The sequence below is a fragment of the Mustela nigripes genome, chromosome 12 (assembly GCF_022355385.1).
Source record: "Mustela nigripes isolate SB6536 chromosome 12, MUSNIG.SB6536, whole genome shotgun sequence".
Taxonomy (NCBI): domain Eukaryota; kingdom Metazoa; phylum Chordata; class Mammalia; order Carnivora; family Mustelidae; genus Mustela; species Mustela nigripes.
The window spans coordinates 117,399,210-117,420,645 of record NC_081568.1 but is presented as its reverse complement, the minus strand read 5'-3'; the positions used below and the strand labels follow the sequence as shown (position 1 = coordinate 117,420,645).

Here is a 21,436-nt window from a genome sequence, read left to right as displayed (position 1 = left end):
ATCAATTGATGGGATAAATGTGAATGGCCCTGTCCTGCCTGGGACTCTTAAGACCCCAGGCTCAAAGAAAGAAAAATCATGCATGTCTTGCACCTCCTAAGAAATGGTGTTGCTCTACAATCTTAATATTTTGAATCATTCACTCTACTTGACATAATTTGCCTTGTTTAAATAGGAGTGAAAAGCCTCAGCCCATCTTCATCTAGCTTCTGAGTGAAAAAGGTTTTCTTTTTTTTTGTTTAATCTTCATGTGAAAAAGTAAGGCTTTTTCTTTTTTTATCTGTAAAAATGTAATTGGCTCATTCATTTTCTAATCTATGGCTGTACTGGCACCTTGCTAACCTCTTCTAAACATTTTGGACAGAAGAAAACCCTGTTTAATAGAAGTCTTGTGAATAGCCAACTTTTGATGATTCAGAGCCATGCAAGATAGTGAGAAAGGGGAAGAATGAAATTGGGCACTGCAAACCTCATTTTGACCATTATTTGTTGACCTCTCTGCCAAGCAAAACCTTTACCAGAATACCTAAGAGTGGTATTCTGTTTCTTTGCACTAATGTAAAAGTAGTTACCCCAGAGCAAGAAGAAGGAAAGAAACAGACATACAGAAAATCTACAAACTGAATGATCAGTCCGTAAATAATTAATAACTTTTGAGCATCAATATTCACTATAAAAAATCCTTCCCCTGAGAGACAGTGGAGTACTGGTGGAAAAACACACTGGACTGGAGATCAGAAGACCTGGCTCTGCCACCCAGTAGCAGGTGTCTATAGACAAGTCTTAAATTTGAGCCTCAATTTACCTACTTGCAAAACAAGCACAGTAATCTCTGCCTTCCCAGCCTGCCTCTATGGACTTTTTCCCTAAAGTTTGTTTTAGGTAATGTGATATAAGACATTTGTTAGGATGAATTATATTATTTAGCTTTTACTAAATTATAGATTTTCAAAAAAGCTACTCTGAATATTTATGATTAAATTTAGATAGCTTTTAAAGTTAGCCCAAATAGACACTGAATAATTGCTTTCTGTGATGTTGGTGCTGTCATAAGCAAGATAACATTGATTTAGATAAAAAGTATTAGGATTTAAAAGCAAAATATATATATATATATCAACAGGAATTGACCGTCAAAAATCTGCTAGTCCAGAACAAGTTTCTTTTATATCTAGGGGCATGAGGTTGTTTAAAATGGTTGATGTTTAAAAGCCTGATTAAGGCTGGAGATCACAATATGTGAACTCCAAAGAAAGAACTCACAATATGTGAACTCCAGTGTGAGATAATGTCATTTATTAGAAATCATGAGTTTATGTGAAGACCTGGATTTTTCTTGTTTCAGCTATTAGCGGAAACTTTAACAGCAACCCTGCTATCGAACACTTATGATTTCCTTCCAACATATCCTTTTTGCACACAGATCCCTGAAAAGATACCACGCATCTTCTATAACTGCTTGAAGTTATGATAATGACCATTCTTGGAGTATTAGTTTATAAAGTCTCTGAATTTTTCAGAAACAATTTTAAATATGAAAAGCATCAAACTGATAATACTTGAACTTACTGAGTACATTGTGATAAAACGTTTCCACATACATTACAGGAGTTATTCCCCACAGCCAGCTTGTGAAATAGGCAGGTGTTTCCATCTCCATTTGATAAATAATAGACTCAAATAAAAGAGAATAACTGACTTGCTCAAAGTCCTGTGATGATCAAACAGCAGAAATGGAACTCAAACCACTTCTTCAGTCTTCTGGTCCAGACCATATTTATTATACACTATTGTCTCTTTGGAAAAAGAATATGTATCAGTTAGCTTTTGCTGTATAACAAACCACCCCATAATTAGAAGCTTAAAGCAATTACCATTTATTTAGTGATGATTCTGTGGGTCAGCAGTTTGGACCAGCTTCAGTTGGGTTCTAGAAGTATGGGTCAGGATAAATGTTAGGATTTTTATGGTTTGTATTTATATTCTGCGAATGTGCCAGGGGTGTGTGTGTGTGTGTGTGTGTGTTTTAATTGTACCTAGATTTCTTTTTCCACCCCATTTTAGCCTGTTACGATATCTGACTTTTTTCTCTCAATCTTAGGAATAAGTGAAGTCAGGACCAAGGATAGTTCCTATAGTGTCTTAGCTTTCCTGGGTTTTCTCAGAGGTCTTTCATATGCTGCCCTAGGACAACAGTGAGGACCTGGTCTTGAGTGTTATTGTGGCTTTTTGGTAGGAAAGCATCAATCTCAATGCAGGTGGGCCCTGAGTGAAGGGAAGCTTGCATGTGGAGACATGTGAATGTCTTGCATGTGAATGGTTGCATTCATATAGTATTATAATAATCACTAATACTATAGTGAATGCAACCATTCACTACAGCAATCTGAATCTAAAGACAATGCTGTATCTTAATTTTGAACATCAGCTATTGTGTATCACATAGTAAATGTTCAGTAAGTATATTTTGTTGTTAATCGGTCTTTATGTTCCTATTTACTTTGACCTTTTGAAATCTCCAGTTAGGTGTTGAATTTTAAAAATGAATACTTTTATACTCAGAGTTTATTCAAAGCTCTCTTGTTTTTTTTTTTTTAAGGCATTCTCAATAGCAGAGTTCCCTTACTTAGTTACCTAAATATTAGATTCTTTTTTTTAAATATTTTATTTATTTATTTGAGAGGTAGAGAGAGACAATGAAAGAGAGAGAGCATGAGAGTAGAGAGGTCAGTGAGAGAAGCAGACTTCCTGCTGAGCAGGGAGCCCGATGTGGGACTCGATCCCAGGACCCTGAGATCGTGACCTGAGCCGAAGGCAGTTGCTTAACCAACTGAGCCATCCAGGTGCCCCCTAAATATTAGATTCTAAAAGAAAAAAAAATAGGGAAGATTATTTTTCCATTACCAAGATCTATGAAACTAATGTAATTCTACCTTTCTCTCTCTCTTCTGTATCTTTCCCCATCTTATGTTCTGGTGCTCATGTTGTTAAGTTTATAAATACCACAGGTATTAATGTGTCATGTCAGTTCTGAGCACTGTATTTTAAGAAAGTTATTGCTTGCTTATGGATTTAGATGTGATGAGAGGATGATGTCCACAATGGAGACATCCCTAGAAACCATACCTTGTGGACTGGTGCTTTAAGCAACTAGTGATGTTGTATCTAGAGAAGAAAAAGGCATGATAGGTGTCTTGATTACTTGGTTATCATCTAGAAAGTTTTTTCTATGCAATACCTGTTCTCCAACTAACACCAACATATAGACATTCCAAGTAACTTTATTCTGGAATAAAGTCAGAACTCTAACGCCAGTGAGTGGACACTACAGGATGGAATATCTGCGCTTAATAAATTTCAAATGAATACGATTGGTGACATATTGTTATGGAATCATCTGAGTCCCATCTGTGAGGCCAGAACACCCCAAGTCATGTGAATGTCCTTAGAAAAGACAAGCATAGAGGAAGTTCCAAAAGGAAAGACAGTGGTCAGACCGTAATATATAAGTCAGTTTATAACTTCATGGCCAGAATAGAAAGAGAATCTTTATGTGCCTTAGTGAGAAATTGGTTAGTGTCATCAAAGGCTGTAATTCTGAATACACTTTCACAAAGTTACTTGATGTCATAGAATGGCTATATAGCACTTTTAATAAAACAATAATAAAGTAGACTTATGTTAAAAGACTTTGGGAACCCAGTGCCCATTTATTCATTAATGCAACAAATATATACTTATTGAATACCTTCTATTTCTAAGCACTGTTCTGTGCTCTGGGGGTAGAAGAGTGAACAGAAAGAAAAAGTCCTTATTCTTTTTTTTTTTTTAAAGATTTTATTTATTTATTTGACAGACAGAGATCACAAGTAGGCAGAGAGAGAGGAGGAAGCAGGCACCCCACTGAGCAGAGAGCCCGATGCGGGGCTCCATGCGGGGCTCGATCCCAGGACCCTGGGATCACGACCTGAGCCGAAGGCAGCGGCTTTAACCCACTGAGCCACCAGGGCGCCCCCAAAGTCCTTATTCTTAAAGAGCTTATATTCTAGTAACTGCCTAAATTTTGCAAATAAATATGTAAAGAATTAATATGGATTCTAGCCAAAAATAATTTTCCTGTTCACATGTGTTCATGTCTGTCAAATTTGCCTTAATTCATTTCCTGAATAAATAATTATCTTTTAAAAACACATTTTAATAAAATAATCATAACCATCAATTATAATTTGTATCATCTTTATATATATTGCATAAATTTCAAAAATTAAATAGAAATATTTTATTTTTCTGGAAATCCTTCTACTTGTGAAAGTAAAGATGAGACTTGTGTCTCATGCACCGATATATTTGAGATTTTTCTTATTCAGGAACTTGAATCTATAGTTGCCAGTTGCTTCTGTCCAGAAGTCATTTCTTGGGTTACTAAGTCATTATTTGTTGGTGTCCATCTGGGTTATAAATATCCCAAGAATTCAGGATTTAATGTCACATAAAACAAGAACAATAGCAACAGATGTCACAGTAATGCCATGAAATCATTTTAAATATTAGGGAAGGGATGTTAAAGATTATCAGGTCTATAGACCCGTGTGTTTAGAAATGAAAACACTAAGGAGGCAGAGTGACTTTCTAATGCCTAGAATCTGTCTTCCAGTCCTTAGGCCATGGGTTTCTCTACCCCTCTGCACAGGTTGATTTTTCTCCATCATCTTGCTACATGGTAGGCTTGGCTGAAGCATATTAAGAAGGCTGTAAAATGTCCATGGTGCCCTGAGACATGAGTGTTCTCAGGGCACTGCTCCTAACCCTCCTGGCCTGTCAAACACCTGATGTCTGTGTTACCCCAACCACCCGGCTCAAATTTCCACTCACATTATGGTTCAGCTAAATCTCAGTAGGCAGATGACTTTCCAGTTTTCAGTCATGGACTAAGGATTATCCCTAGTTAACTTTCTGAATTTCGTAAGTGATCGATAAACATTTACACAACAACACAAATATTTTTGGAGCACTGACTGGGTACCACGCAGTGTGGTAACCTAACACAGGCCAGCTGTTTAGTTTTCACAACCTGTCAGGTGGATACTCTTCTCAGCCCCATTTTACAGAGGCAGAAACTGAGGGGAGGATGCATTAGGAATCGAACAGAATGATCCAGCTCTTCAGTACCGCCACGAAATCATTTGACTTAATGTTGCCTTGCTTGGCAGCTGGAGCCACAAATCTAGAGAGTTTAGATGATCTCTGCAGAATTATAAGAGAGTCAAGGTGGGGGTTTGGGGGGATGGCATGCAGTCACAAGGACAAGACACATTCTGTACACATTGCTGCTGATTTTACAATGCAGATGATCTTAGAGTGGCTCCTCCTGCCAGGCTAGGTGAGTTCATAATCTAATTGTCTTACAATTAAAAAATAATTTATATACATAGAAAGTTGGTAGTTTTCAAATTTAATATGCATAGACATTTAAAAATTTCCTTTGACAAACTTATTCTATTTTTTAAATAGGTGTTTGATTTCTATGGTAGTGTTAAATGTTAAGCTAACCTATTTTTAGACTTATTGGTAGCAGTGCTTTTATTCATAATGTGAGCTCTTTGGCTCTGTGGTGCAGACTTGGTATTTTAATCTGCCTATTATGTGTGTTGCATTGTGAGATTTAAAAAAAAAAAAAAAAGTCCATGATATTAAACAGTGATTCCTTCTTTATCATTAAGGCATATAGACCAGTTATGTCTGACAATGTAGTGAAGCTCATTTGGCAGCCTTTTTTTTTTTTTTTAAACTCTGTTTTGTCCAACCTGACAATAGTTTCACTAGATGAAAAAAATTAAAATTATCTGTTGTCAGGGTAATGATATTGGTTTTCCTTCATAGAAATTAAGCAAAGTAAAAATCTTAACACTAACTTTCCAGGGATCCGTGGTGCTTTTAGAACAATGCCTAACAAGTCCTCAAGGCTTTGTTTTCCAGATAAATCTTTCCGTTCTGAAGCATTTAGTTTTGTGTTTTTGAAGTAGGATGTGGATAAGAGAGTCCATTTAATGAAAGTCAGAATTGACTCATCTTTTTTTCTCTCTTTCTCCTCCAGCTCTTTCTCTTTGTTGTCTGGAACTTTGAGCTCTACATGATACCACTGGTTCTGTTGTTACTATTGACATGGAACTACTTCTTGATAATATCAGGGAAAGATAACAGGCAACGTGATACGGTAAGTTTCTGCTTTCTTATTCGTATGTGTTTTGTTGTTATTCTTCGTCCCTCTGACAGAATCAACATTGATTTAATTTTACAAACCAGAAATTCTGTTCATAAACACTTGAGTTTAGAGGAAAGTCTTAATCAGTTCAAAATTAACAACCCTTTGGCCCTAACATCAGAGAAAGGATTCACCTATTTATACCATGACTCATCTTGGTAGGCACTAAAATCGAGAGCATACCAAAGAATGAGCTATGACTTTTAATTATAAATGGGTTATTTCAAATGAGTATTTCTTTTACTGTCATTTGTTTTTATGTCTTAATCTTGAGTTAAGATGTAATGTCATAAAATTATTTATGATCAGACCAAATGAATGTATTTTATTTAAGACCTTTCTCTGTAGTCTGTCTTTGGAAGGAAGAAAAGATTGATGATTTGTTGGCCTGGGAAAGTGCATAAAGTACCTTAATTCAATGAAAATTCACTGCATTACAGCAAATATCTGTCTTGGTGTCAGGGGTGTATCAGGAGTACAGCTGGAGGATAAAGTAGGGAAAGTTATTCTGAACCCACTTGCCCTCTCTGGCATTTTTGAAAATTTTTAGAATCTGTAAGACCACTTCTCTCTCAAAAAGAGTTTTAGAGCAAGCAGAAGCTAGCTACATAATAATGGTATCTCTTGTTCTTCTGCCAACTTTTACTCCTCTTACAGTACCTCAGTCACAACACCCTTGGTGAACATACGACTTCAAAAAGCTTTCCAATATATAAATGAATGGGAGGGAGGTGTCCTCTCCAAATAGGATATTTGCAATTTGATAACTTCATAGATTTCTATTGAGAAGAATTTAAAGGTTTGTAGAAATGTGAGAATCTATTTGGTGACTGTTTGTCTTCATCAGATTACATAGATTTTTTTTTTCCATTGAGGATCTACATTTGATTTATAATCGGGAGGTTTTGCCATCTACCATGTCCATAATGGTGCAGGAACCAAAGTTATCTGATCATCAGTTTAACAGTATTCTATAATACTTCATAATAACAGCAGCATAATGTTTACACAGACATACCTGTGACCTGAAACTTCTCCCTTTTACATAACTCAAGCAGGGGTGCCTGGGTGGCTCAGTCAGTTAGGCATCCAGCTCTTGATTTTTGCTCAGGGCATGGACTCTGGGTCCTGAGGTCGAGCCCTGCGTTGCTCTCCATGCTCAACACTCAGTCTGCTGGAGACTCTCTTTCCCACTCGCTCTCTACCCTCCCCCTGCTCACATGCACAAGCTTGGTCTCTAAATAAATAAATAAATAAATATCTCTACAAAATAATTCAAGCAAACTACACTTCAGCTGGTAACACCAGGTGAATATACTTCTTCAGAAAAAAATTATCATCAAAATAAAAGAAAAATCCTGAGACGTAGCCACCACACACATAGCAAAGTTGCCAACAGCACACCATGTTTATTTTACTCTTTTATTTATATATATATTTGTTCCTCTCATGGGATTGTAAATTTGGGGGAGGGAACTCTTAGTTCATCATTGCATTTCCCGCTTTACCTAGCAAGTGTCTTGCAAGACTGAAGTGTTGAAAACATTTTCTGTAAGGTTCATCAAATCCAACGTGAGATTGTTAATAGAGATTTTAATGGTTAGGCAGTATCAACAGACAAGAAGTTATTACTGGCAAAGATTTTATGGGTATATATTTAAATTGCACACTGAGAGACAAGCCTCAAATGCCATAAGCATTGGTGTCATGGGGACAAATAGGTACTCTTGTCAATTAATCCAGGATGTTTTCTTTAAGAAAATGGGACTCTCTCAGACAATTGCTTTTTTGTACCATTTATTTCAGGGAGATTGTCGAGAGAGAAGAATATCTACTTTTCATTCAGTTGCCTTGAGACAAATTTGCAAATAAGATTATTTGCAAATAAGAAAAAGTGGTAATTTAGTTTCAGCTTCTTAATCCTATGAGGAGATTTATCGTCAATACTTAGTCATTGGTTTGAGTATTCTTACTGAAAAATTCTGTAACTATGGATTTTACTTGTTATCTTCTCCAGAATATAGCTGCCTTGCCTGGAAAGGTATACTTGTAGAGGGAAAAGAGTCACATATAATATATCCCCTTGTGCTTCCAAATCTCTAAGAATTTGTATTTCTATTGAAGAGTTCCAGGGTTGCCTAGGTGGCTCAGTTGTTAAGCCTCTGCCTTGGACTCTGGTCATGATCCCAGGGTCCTGGGATCAAGCCCTGTGTCGGTCGGGCTCCCTGCTTGTCAGGAATCCTCCTCCTCCCTCTTCTACTCCCCTTGCTTGTATTCCTTCTATTGCTGTCTCTGTCAAATAAATAAAAGCTGAAGGAAGGAAGAAGGAAAGAAAGAAAGAAAGAAAAGTTACAGAATATGTAAATTTCTCTACTGCCCTTTTTTCCTCAAAATCCATTTCCAAACTTGTATTTACCGGATCTTTTCTATTAGACACATCTCTAACAGAGCTCCCCCTCTAACCATGGACTTTTGATTCCTCAGCACAGTCCACTGTGTAACAGTCCATAGTCCAAGTTTCATGGAATGCCGGCTCTACTCCATAACTCTCAGTAACTGCCTTTTATTGGCCCAAAACACACAGTCCACGTAGTCTGTTCTTCCTAGACACCAGAGCAGCAATCACAACACTTCATTCCGTTTTTTTATGCAGTGGTTCAGTTGAGACAATATAAAACTCTTAAATTCATTTTTTCTAATTAAGTGTCTTCTCCCATACCTAGCTGTGCATTTGAACTTGTTGCTCCTTTTGCAAACGAGTCTGGATTACACCTTGCTGGTTATAGATTATACACACACACACACACACACACACATCTATGCATATACCTATACATTCATATACACGTGCATACATATATATGTAAATCAAGGCCAAATATTGACGGGGGCTCCCATGCTGTGTCTAACTGGCTCTACACCGTAGTGCATAGCACTGGAGGAGTGGTGTTCTGCCCTAAGTCCTTATTGCCATCCCCCAAAGCATGCAGAATCTCTCAGCATGTGTGCAAACTTTAGGTAATCTCTGAAGTACATTAATCACACCACTGCGTGATTCCAGAAACTTTCTTGTTTTAAAAGAGAGCGAGAGAAGGAGGGAAAGTGGGCGGGCAGGCAAATTTCCTCTCATGGGGGGAAAAAAAAATCATTTGTACATTTAGCTGAGAACATTCAATTAGGATGAAAATGATAAAAGAAAAACAAGTCAAATTGACCTTGAGCTTTGTATAGCAAGAGAAAAAAAGGAATAACATTTTCATGACCTGAGAAATTCAAAGAAAAAAGAAAATACGGGGAAAGATGAGAAGTTCACAGATGGGCAAAAATTCTATCTTCACCGTATGGGTTGATGGTTGAGATTAATACTAAAATAGGAAAGGATTTCTTTGTGTGTTTGTTGTTTATTATGGAGACCATATCCTTTCTTGGATATGTAAGATCGCAGGAGCTAAATCCCATCTTTTCCCTGACATGGTGCCTGTTCTGGTTTAATGAGAAAAATGAGATGTAATCTTTGCTGAGGAAGTTTTGCTGCATTTAATGAGCTGAATGAGGACAGGGTGAGGAAACAGCTGGTCGTGAGGCTAATGCTATAGACTCGAACGCGCACGTGAGAAAGAGGCGTGGTTCGAAATGGTATCTCACCTCTGCTGTTTCCCAATTGGACTTGTTAAAAATAAGCACTCCTACATCTGAATCTACCTACACTCACACCATGACATTAAAGTTTCTGGCATGAGAATTGTTAGGCTTTTCTGCGTTGGGGGGAGAACTATTTAATAAATACATGTTTCATTGAGAAATGTCTTTGGCATGGGTTATAAAGACAGCAGTGTCATGCTTGTCTTGGTTGGAGCTGTCACTTCAAAACCGGAGTAAAATTCCCCACCTCACCCCCACCCCTGGCCACACCCACAGTGCCCATTAGGCTTGTACCAACTATCCACATTGTAGCTACTAAGGACTGAAGTTTTTTGTTTGTTTTGTTTTTGTTTTTTTAAATATTTTATTATTTGACAGAGAGACACAGAGAGGGAACACAAGGAGGGAGAGTGGGAGAGGAAGAAGTAGGCTCCCCACTGAGCAGAAAGCCCGAAGCAGGGCTCCATCCCAGAACCCCGGGATCATGACCTGAGCCGAAGGCAGATGCCTAACAACTGAGCCACCCAGGTGCCCCAAGGACTGAAGTTTTTTAAAGTTAAGGAGCAGATGCCAGGAAGTTACCTTTGCTTTGGGTTTAAAAACCACTGAATCAGGACGCCTGGGTGGCTCAGACTGTTAAGTGTCTGCCTTCGGCTCAGGTCATGATCCCGGGGTCCTGGGATCGAGTCCCGCATCGGGCTCCCTGCTCAGCAGAGAGTCTGCTTCTCCCTCTCCCTCTCCCCTTCCTTGTGCTCTCTCTCTCTCTCTCAAATGAATAAATAAAATATCCAAAAAATTAAAAAAAATTTTTTTTAATAATAAATAAATAAATAAACCCCGCTGAATCCTTATTACCCTGGGCTCCCTGTTAGGCACTTTGTTTCATCGTGACCTTCATCTCAGCCCCCAGGAGAGAAAAGCTGATTTTATCAGCCCAGCCAATAGTTTGGGTCCTCCTAAGTCAAGTGCTGCCCAGTCTCTTCCTCTGTGGCAAGCGAGGGGACAAGCACAGGTGGAATGAGCGTGGCCACAAGAGCCCTTCCTGGAGAGGAGGGAATCAAGTCTCCAAGTCTCAGAGAAGTCTTTTTTGTTGTTCTTGTTCAAAAGCATTTATTTAGAATAGGAACTGAAAAGGGCTTAAACTTCCTCACCTTTCAGCTAATCCAACTCAAGCAGAACCGTGAAAAGACCTAACCACTGCTGTCCTCCACTCCTGGGCCACGAGCACATCTGTCTGTCTACGCTCCTCCCCTTCAGCCTGACCCTGAGTCAGGCAAGGCTCAGACTTCCCTGGACACAGCTGAGGAAGGGGCAAGAGGACACACTTGTCTCTCTGTGAGACAGTGGGGTTCTGCCTCTAAGCCTCCAGCCCTTATGATGTACAGCCTTGCTCCAGGCAGCCACCTTCATTGGTTGGGGGAAGGTACAAGCTACAGAGTAGGCTCCAAGGCTCAGAGAAGGGAAGACCTGCGTTGGCTAAGCAAACCAGGGGTCTCTTGCACCCCCTAAGAGATGGGTGTCCTCGCTGCTTTACAAATAGGAAAACTGGCCAGAGAGCTTTAATAACTTACCCAAAGGCACGCAGTTAGAAAAGGCATGCAGTTAGAAAGTAGCAGAATGGGTATTAGAGTCTGTTGGTCCGTCTGAAATATGACCCCTAACCACCGGTCAAGTGCATGACTCTTAAGACTTCATTTTGATACATCCCATGCCTCCCTGGGGAGCTTTAGAGCAAGTTTCTCCCTTGAGTTTTAGAAGATCTAGCAGCATTAACTCCACCTCCAAGAACACAGATTGCTGGAAAACCTCGTTGCCCCCCACTCCACTTCCGTCCTCCAACTCCTCCTTGCCTTCAGAGAAATAGAGCAGGTGTTTATTAAGCAACTTCTATGTATCAGGTATCCTGCTAAGCCTTTTTAGACACATCATCTATTTTAATTCTTTACAATAACCTTATCAAGTAGATTGTTCTAACTAGTTTTATCATCATTTTACAAACGAGGAAATTCAGAACCAAAGAAGATAAATAATGAGTTCCATAGAGGAAGTGGGATGTGAACCCAGCTCTTCCCTGTTCTGAAACCCAGGCTATTTTCATGGTGTATGCTTGGTCGTGCCTGTCCCAAGGGCTTATTTTCTAAATGTTGAGAGCCTGATGTGGAATCCCAGGTATTCCCCCAAATCCTTGTGAAGTTCCCAGTGACCTCTCAAGAATTTGCATTGGTCCCTTGTTTGATCCCAGGTGACCCCACTAATTTCAGGATTGTTCATGACCTGTAGGACTACCTTCACTCAAACCAGGTGAGCATGGATGGGAAGATTAAACCAAAGTGGAGAACCTTTCATATTAGGGAAGAAAGTCTTTGAATATTTTTGACATACAAAGATTCTTCAAGAGGTGTTTTTTTAATTATACTTTAAAAGAACATTCAGTTTCACTGTCATGATATTCCTCCCACATAGCAGTCTCACTTGCCTAATCAATGGAGGCATTAAAAGACTGAAGAGTAGGGTAAATCAATGAAATCATTCTCTGATTCATGATCTGACTGTGACACAAATTGAGCCAAAGTCTGCCTTGCTAAAATACTTATTTCAGTAAATACTGAAATGCTTTGTTAGCTTCCTCAAATGGCAAAACCCTTGATTCTGCTTTCACCCATTAGAATGGTACTGGCTATTGTTTCTTGTTGGATCTGGTTTGGTTAGGGCCAGAGTACTTATTTCTAGAAACAAATCTTATGAGGAGAGAATGTTCTTTGCTGCTAGAAATGCTGGTGATGGGACAATGTGGGATGGCCCAGCAAATACAAGCCAGCCAAGAATCATCTACTTGTTTGACTTGAGTTTTTGTGAATCAGGTAGATTGATCATTTTCTCGGCTGGTCTCAAAGAAGTCCATGGTGCAATATTTGAAGGTGTAGCTTACTGAACAAGTGAGATATTGCTGACAGAATCTAGAGGCTGGCCAAAATGGAGAGGAGAAGAGAGAGGACTCCATAAGCAAAACACTTTGAATGTACAGTTAGACCTTTTCTACTTCAATACTTGATCATTCACGGAAAGTAGCATAGACCACAAGCCTCCTCTGTTTGCATCTCAGTACCAAAAAAGACCACATACTTGCTCTTAACAGAAGCAGCACTGAGTCATACAGCCTGTAAACACATCTAAAAATGGATGATCACTTTTTTCTTCTTCCTGCTTATTTCAACAGCAATTTTCTCAATTTTTTCAGAAGGTCACCAGCTTGCAAAAATCTGAGAAGGACCATGAAAAGAACCAGACCTTTCGTTTTCTAACACCGTCACTAGAATTTAAAAAAAAAAAAAAAGTAGAAACCAACAGCCAATCAGATGTCAGTACAAAGTTCATCCCCTATGACTCCTCTGAAAGCTATTCACCAACCGCTTAGCTGTGCCAGATAATCACTCACTGTATAGATTGGTGTCCCCAGACATCAGTGATCATCACCTCATCAGGCTCTGGACATTGACCAACAGATTTCCACAATATTGCGACACTGTTCAAATGTCCCCCCACCTGACTGCCATGTTATTTACTATCCCCTCCGTCTTGGTAGCTGACAAGGCCTTCTACCCTACAGATTTCTCTCAAACTTCAGCTCCTAAAACTCTCTGAATTCACCCCCAATTTAGGGTTCCCAGATTTAGCAAGTAGAGATACAGATGCCCAGTTAAATTAGAATTTCAGATAAACAGATGTTTATCCTAAAATAATACTCATTATTTATCTGGCATTCCAATGTAACTAGATGTTCTGTATTTATTTGGTAACTTTATCCCAGTCGCACATATTTTTTGTTTTGTTTTGTTTGTTTGTTTGTTTGTTTGTTTTTCTCAAGAGCTTTAGGAAGGTGATCTGTTCTGAAACAATATTCTGATTGTCTGGCTATTTTGGTCTTTCTCCAACCTCTTCAAGAATGGTATAGAAGACAGCCTCATGAGCAGGCCCCACCCAAACCATAGATAACTTCAGCTTTACTTTCCCTGGATTCCAGCAGAATTGTTTGTATGTTTGTTTTTGGTTTTTTGTTTTTTTTTTTAATTTGTGTTTAAGGGCAGCATGTTTATTGAACAATAGGTGAGGGTCCTGGGTAAAAGGTGGGGGAGGGGAAGACCACAAAAATGAACTAGACAGGGTCCCTGCTCTTTTGTCATCTCTTTTACCTGCAAAATAAGTATTCAGCACTTGGGAGAGCAGGAAACCTAGGTTATGCCACTTGTAAAGACTCACACAGCAAGGCTGGACCAGAACCCTGGTTCTGGTTCCCAGGCCAGCATTCTATCCCTATCTTCCCACTCCTCTGGCACCCATTCAGCAGGCCCTGAGAGGGCAAAGGCTTGGTCCATAAAACACAGTAAGCAGCCGGGAAAAAAAGGATGATGCCCTTCTCATCATGTAGATGTGGAAACTGAGGCTCAGGATAAGTTGGTAATCTCTGCAGAGCCAGTCAGTGTGTGGGGGACAAACATAGTGGCCCAGGGAGGGGCAACACAGGCCAGGTCTCCAACTTCACAGAAGCACATGGCTGCACCGGCTGCAAGTTGTCTGGGGCGGGGGGTTGCGGGGGGCAGGGACGTGCAGGTTGGCACAGTGTGTGATGTGATGATGTGACAGGTGGCTGGAGTTCCTGAAGTGCTTGCCCAAAGAGCTGCGCACAAAGGGCTTGACCTGCAAGTACAATATATGGTGTTTCTGCAGTCCCTGAGGTGGGCTTTCCCGGTGCTCATGCTGGGGCAGCCCCTGAGGTTCCTCCTCAGGCTGTGGGGGACCTGGATGGCCTTGACAACTAGGAGGAGGAGGGCGTGTCCTGGTCCTGGAGGTCACCAGGGGATCATGAGGTGGGGACTGGGCTGGAGGGGGGGAAGCAGCAACAGTGGCTCTCCCCTTCCACCTTGGGGAAAAGGGAAGCTTTGAGGGCTGGTGGATATAGGAGATGGGGACTGAGGGTAGCCAGCATGATAGCTGCTTTGGGAGCAGCAGTTATCCTGAGTGGAGGCTGTTTGTGCTTTCCCAGATAGTGATACCTTCTCTCTATGCCATCTATTCTTCTCTCTAAAAATAAATTTACTAAAATAAATTTACTGTTTTTCGTCAGGCATATTTTGTTTTTTACAAAAATTGGATCACATTAAATGTACTGTTAGTATACCTACTCTTTATATCAACACTATTTAGAAATATCCCTTAAATCACTGGAAAACCACAGGATTTTTAGTGACTGCATAGTTTTCACCATGTGACTAATTAATTTTTCTTGAACACTTACATTAGAAATGTCTCAAAGATTTTTGCCATCTCAGATAATGCTGTAGAGAAATCTTTTGACCAGATCCTCTATGTGGTCTCTGGTAATGCCCTTTGAGGAAATCATTGTAGGAGTTTTGGGTCAGAGCTCCTGTGCATTTTGAGCATTCTGGCTTACTAAATTAATACTAATTTGCCAGCCAGTAGGATTTTAATATTTTGTGTATATGTTCCTGGGTAACTACCTAGCATGTTTTTCATTTTATCTGGAGAACCATCCCTGACTTCCCTCCTACTCTTGACCCCTACCACCAGCCTACCCTTGCCAACATGTACCCTCAGAACACATACCCTCACCCTACTCAGACCCCATATCCCTCTCACTGTATTGTAATAGTCGCACCACTGTGGGTCTTCCTTACCAGCCTAAAATTGTTCTCATTGTATTTTGCATTTGTGTATTTAATCCCCGCACGGAACGAGATGTCGCAGACGTGGCAGTGTAGTAGTTGCTCAAAAACTGTGATGAATGAACAAATATTTTAGTCTAATCTTTCCAAATCAAAAATTGCCTAATTTTTATGCATAAGTATTTCCATTCAGTGAAAGTGTATTGAACATCTCCAGGCACAGTGCTAACTCTTGTTCCAAAGATGATTAAGACAGGATCCTTGCCCAGGCCAGTTTGTGGTCTAGAAGGAAATGAATAACTAAATCGAGTGTGTGCTAATAGAGGCAGGTAGGTGATGTGCCACGTGTGCAACCAAAAGACATTTAGATGACCCCAGATGTCTGTGCGTGGGCTGCATACGTAAAGAAAGGGGGTGTTTATCTGTGGCCACAGCACCCATTCTACATTTCAGTCTGTCCGTTTTGCTCCCTAACTCTGTGTTTGCCTTTCATACTTCTTCAGTTTATTGGCTAGCCTTTTGCTGTCTTCTCAGACTTCATCTAAACTTCAAATTGGAAAGATAAAATTGTAAAATGGTGGAAGATGAATGTCACCTGTACGTGACATGTCCATTCCTATAGAGAAAGATGTAAAGGAAAGCGTTTCTATTTTTAAAAGTCAATTTACGGAGGATTCTCCTCGGTGGAAGGCATACTGCTTGCTTTGGATCTGCGAGGACTCAGAAGACAGAATTTAAAGTTAGGGGTAACCACCATAGAGGATGTTTCCAGTTACTCTCCAATTTTGCCTAAATCCTACCCAACTTGCTCAGATTCTCCAAAGACACAGGTGAGAATATTACAAGGTAAAGAGCTGAGCTTCATTCTTCTAGAGGATTTCTGCCCTGAAATCTTGCTCCTTTCCCACTAAATGAACTGTCTGGGCAAATTTAAGAGAAACCTGAAGCTCTTGCTCCTATAAATAACCTATAGCCTCTTATTTGGGCCCCAGATGACCCCTGGAGCCCTTAGAAACTCCTTGTAAAACCAGCTTTCTAAAACTCCCTTCAAAGCCTCCCTTGGATCCAAAGAATTCATCACCTAGATGGTTCTCCAAAGTGTCCAAACCCAGCATTTACCTCTGTATGTCAACCAAATGGTTTTATTATCTCCATTGTTCCAAAAGGTCTGCCCCCACAATTTTGTTGCTTCTGTAATGGAAGAAGGAGATGGAGAAGGTGGGGGAGAGAGGTGCTCATCATTTTGGTCTCAGTTCTCAGGGTGGCTGTGTTATTTTTACTCTCCCTGCTTTTAGTGATAGCCTGTTTGTTCCTTCTTAATGACTTTGCATTCTCCTTGTAGCAAGCCAAAACTCCTTTGAACTTTATAGTGAAGGAGGTAGGATATAGGGTCAACAGAAGCACCTTGTGGCTGACCCATGACCTCATGACTAGTTTGCATTACTGGTTCTAAGCATCATGCCCTCTGTAGTGATTGGTGTTGGCACAGAGTTTCCTATGATATTTGCGAAGATTTATTGCCCCTGGATCAGAAAAGTGGTAAGAAAGTAAAGACCTCAGTTAACAAGCTAAAAGTGGGAACCAAATGGTATGTCTTTATCTGCTTGTGGAAAATGTTTGTAAATTTGAACTCTGATAGGGGTCTAGTAACTCAGAGAGGTTTGTGTTCATTTTGTTGTTGTTTAGCGTTACGTAGTATACATTATCAAGAGCCTGCAATTCTAAAGTCTTTCCATCTTCTTCTATGTAGAACTTTAATAGTACGTGTAGGTAACCAAACTAAAATGTGCCTTCAAGGGCATTTCCTGTCATTTATCACTGAATTTATTCCATTATGCAGGAAAAAAAAATAACTATGATGCCACATCATTTATTTTTAAAAAAATAACCAAATATTCTGTTAGCATGCTTAAATGAGAGAAAGTCGGTTCATCTAAAAGTTTCCAAGTGAATTACACTCCCACGGATAGCCTCAAAAACACTTAAAAATGACCGTTACCATGACTCATTTCCAGTTGGTAGAGGTTAAAAGCCCAAACTTTGAAATTAGGAAGATCTGGGAACTTCCTCTTGTTAGCCATACAAATTTATTCATTCCCCTGAGCCTCAGTTTCCTCACCATTAAGACAGGGATAATAACCTTACCTTGCTGAGGTTTTGTGACGATTAAAGAGACAACAACATTGGGGAGGTTATGTGCTTTGGTGAGTGCTGATTCACAGACCTGTACCCCTGGGGATAAAAATACATGTTTATAAAAAATTAAAAATTAAAAAAAAGAGAGAGAGAGAGAGAGAGACAACATACTGTCTTAACCATACAGCAAGGACTTAGTCAATGACAACTAGGCACCTGCGCATGTAGAAAGCAGGACAAACCAGCAAGGGTACAATGAGGGTTTAGACGTTGTACGTGACTTCCTCTTTTGAAAAGTTCCCTTGTAAGTGCTCTTGAAGAGGATGGTTTTCCATGACCATCAGTCTTGGTTTTAAGCTTATAGATCAAGACAGTAACATTGCCACAGAAAGATTTCCCATGTCTATAATCCCGCCTGCTATGTGTGTGGGAGTCCCACAATAATAAAAACTGTACTTTTATCAGGAAAAAAAAAAAAAGCAGATGAAGAAATTTGACCAGTCCTCTACAGATGAAAACTTCTTGGTAACTGAATTTTACAGAAATACCATAAATAAATGCCGTTTTCTAGATCATATCAATAGATATTTGAAAGAAACATTTTTCTTGTTTATTGTAATACAAACCTCCAGCAGGCACAATGCATAAAGACAAAGGCCGGCAGCACTCTGAGAAAAGAACAGGGCATTTTCCTGAAACTGTCTAAATCGTCTTTGAGTCCAAAAACACAATACTCCTTCCTGACAGCCTCACTCCGGATGTCGACGAAGAGAAGGAGAAAGGTAAACCTACATAGCATACCAGGCCTGGGCAAGGGGACTAATTTTAATAAATCAGACTAGAACATGAAAATGTCAACTTAATCAAGCATTTAAATTTTATTAATCAAGCCTAATTTTTATGAGTGCAAATAATCACTGAAGCTGGACAAATTTGTTCTCGATTGCATCAGAAACATAATTTTAATATTTAATGGACTGATGAATTTAAATGGAGAATTATCTTTATGAAACATGCTCTTCATAATTTGCCATTAAATGAGAAATAAAAAAAATCAACATAAATCTTACATAAAGGTTATTTAACTAAATGTTGGTACTATAAATATTATAAATACATTATGCACTAATTTAGCAATCATACAGTACACTACATAAAGCAGAAATGATAAGTGGACCAGGCAAGCTTTTCCTAGAATATAGAGCTCTTGTGCTATATTGTGGGAAGCTTGTGATAAAACGGTTACGGAGGTTTTGTGTGAGGTTTCGTGAACATTCTTTTCATTCAGGCTTTTATGCTACAATTCACCATTCACCATAGACATTCTTTCCAGTTCAAATGTAGGTCTAAACCCACATGGGCTTTCTTTTGTGAGGTGATTATTCTTTATCAAAAAGAGATTAAAAAATATTTTTATCATTATTATTTATAGAAAAGGGATATAAAGAAAAAACTCAAGTTTTCGGACTCTATGATTTCCTGACATTCAAAAACTCAGTCTATTTTTAGATTTTTTTTCACATAATGTTCTCAGGCCTCGAAATATTCTAGGACTGAGAGGAACAAAAGAAAAAGAGAATCAAATTAGTGCCAGAATGTTTTTCTCTACAAATGTCCACCGATTCCCCTCACCCCTTCCATTATCTCCTGCATTCTGCTTAACATAGTGAGTAGCTGAGAATTTCTGAAAAAAGTGGATCGAACGTAGCAGAGCAGTACGGTCCAGAAGTTTGCTAATGTTAATCTCCAATATAAATTATTTTTTGTCTTGTTTTCCAATTCTGTTGTTCCAAAAGTGTAGCATTTTTCTCTAGTCCATGTCCTAAAACTATACATTTACCTGAAAGGGAACTTCTTGACTACTGCTGCTTTAATGCTCCCCGAGCCTATCTTTGGGGTTAGAACGTTGCATGTTTCTGAGGAGACTGGAGGTCGCACCTGTCCCTCCTCTGGCTTTGCAGAAAATGTTTTAAATAGATAATGTGGACTCTTCATGACATACTTTAAGTATTTAAAGTATTACATTTCATTTGAAATGAAAATTCCCAAGGTTGTTTTGTATTTTAAACATTTAAAATTGGGCCTTTTTTAAAAAAATAACAAATTCGTGGTTCTGGAATGGAAATCTGGTTTTATAAGAGGCTTGAGTGCATAATTTTCTTCTTTATTTGAAATCTGTTTACTTTTAATGGGCAAAAAATATTTTCCTTTGAAAATACTAAATTTTATAACATCCATTCGTGGCAAGTCTAGTTATCTTTTAATCTCACTTTGCAAAGCACATTAAACAACTCTAGTGTTTTCAGTTTGTGGGGTTTTTTTTCCTTTTCTTTTTGGCTTTTTGTATATATTTTTTTTCTAACATGACCAAAAAATAGTTTCAAAAAAGCATTATTATTCGGAAAGCACATTGTAGGTTAACAGTTGACCTATTTTTCCCTGCTCAAATTAATATGCGATATCCTAAAGACACCAAGCTCAGAATTTTCCCTGCCAGCGAAAATACAATACATGGGGAAGCCTTTAGATGGAGACATAGTTCAAATAAACACTAGAATTCTGTTCCCAGGGCTTTGTGTAAGTGTAAGAATGAACATTTAAAAATACTCAGAGGGAAATATGAAAAGAAATTCATTTCAGATGCTTATACTGATTATAGAATTTATATTATATTTAGTCTTTTATAATGGAAGAGGTTTTCTGCATATTAAGCTGACACTTAAAAAAAATAAAAGGTTACATCTTCTTGGCCAGCAAAGTAAATTTAATGCCCTTGCACCTTACAGCAAAGCATATTATACTGCAAATAAGAATGTTGTTGTTGATGATGCAGAATACAGGCTGTATGTAATCAGTGGCATGCATCAAAAGTCATCTGATAGCCACATTAAAGCCACATTTCCTATTAAGAATCAGACTAAATTACAACATGGCACTTCCCAGAATGAGCCAAGGAAATGCGTTCTGCGAGAAGAAATAATTGTATTTGAGTGTCTCTGTAAAAATCAGGAAGTCTTTTAGCAGTAAGTAATAATGCTTTTCTTTTTAGTCTGCCTTCTTTTGTGTTGCAATATATTCAACCTCACTGGCAAGCCTATCACACTAATTATTATTACATCTAGTGGTTCAGTTATCTTGATGACTACTGTAGCTGAAATACGCCAAGGTCAAATCCTTAATAGCGTGAATCAAACTAAGCAGCCATCATACATCCAGTTGCTTTTGAGATATACTGGATGAAACAGTGTATCCCAGACCTGTTTATGAGTCTTATTATTCTTCCAAACGTGGTGTAAATTATATGTACAGCTTAATTGTGCCGTTCATTTTGCAAAAGTTCCTTCTCAAAAATTTTGTGAGAAGCAGGCACGTTTTATTTGGCACTTTAGCTGACTTTGGTGGACCAGAGGTCAGCTCTGGTTCTTTTCAGCCATCCAAAAGAGTCAGAGTGTTTATAAGCATCTTCTCAATCCATTGGCTTCCAATAATTTCATATGATATTTACACATGTAATAAATTCACTGGCACACAAATGCATGCTTTGCTTGGTTTATGCACACACAAAATGGTATAAATGAACTCCAGACCATGTTGAAGAATTCTGCTCTCTCCAAATTCCTCTGTATCTCTAGGGTGGAAATAGGCATTTAGTTTGTAATGTGTCCAAATATAAGCATCTGTACACATTTGGATGTTCTATGAATATGAAATTAAA

The 21,436-nt window shown here is 38.8% G+C and overlaps 1 protein-coding gene across 14 annotated transcripts in view; it reads left to right on the top strand.

The window, feature by feature from the left end:
- The window catches only part of MCTP1 (multiple C2 and transmembrane domain containing 1), a 527,358-nt gene that overhangs the window by 425,453 nt on the left and 80,469 nt on the right, over window positions 1-21,436 (top strand). For all 14 annotated transcript variants that reach the window (XM_059418251.1, XM_059418249.1, XM_059418246.1 and 11 more), the window contains one exon: window positions 6,095-6,214. In XM_059418251.1, coding sequence (XP_059274234.1) covers window positions 6,095-6,214 — 120 coding nt within the window. The remainder of the gene's footprint in view (window positions 1-6,094; window positions 6,215-21,436) is intronic.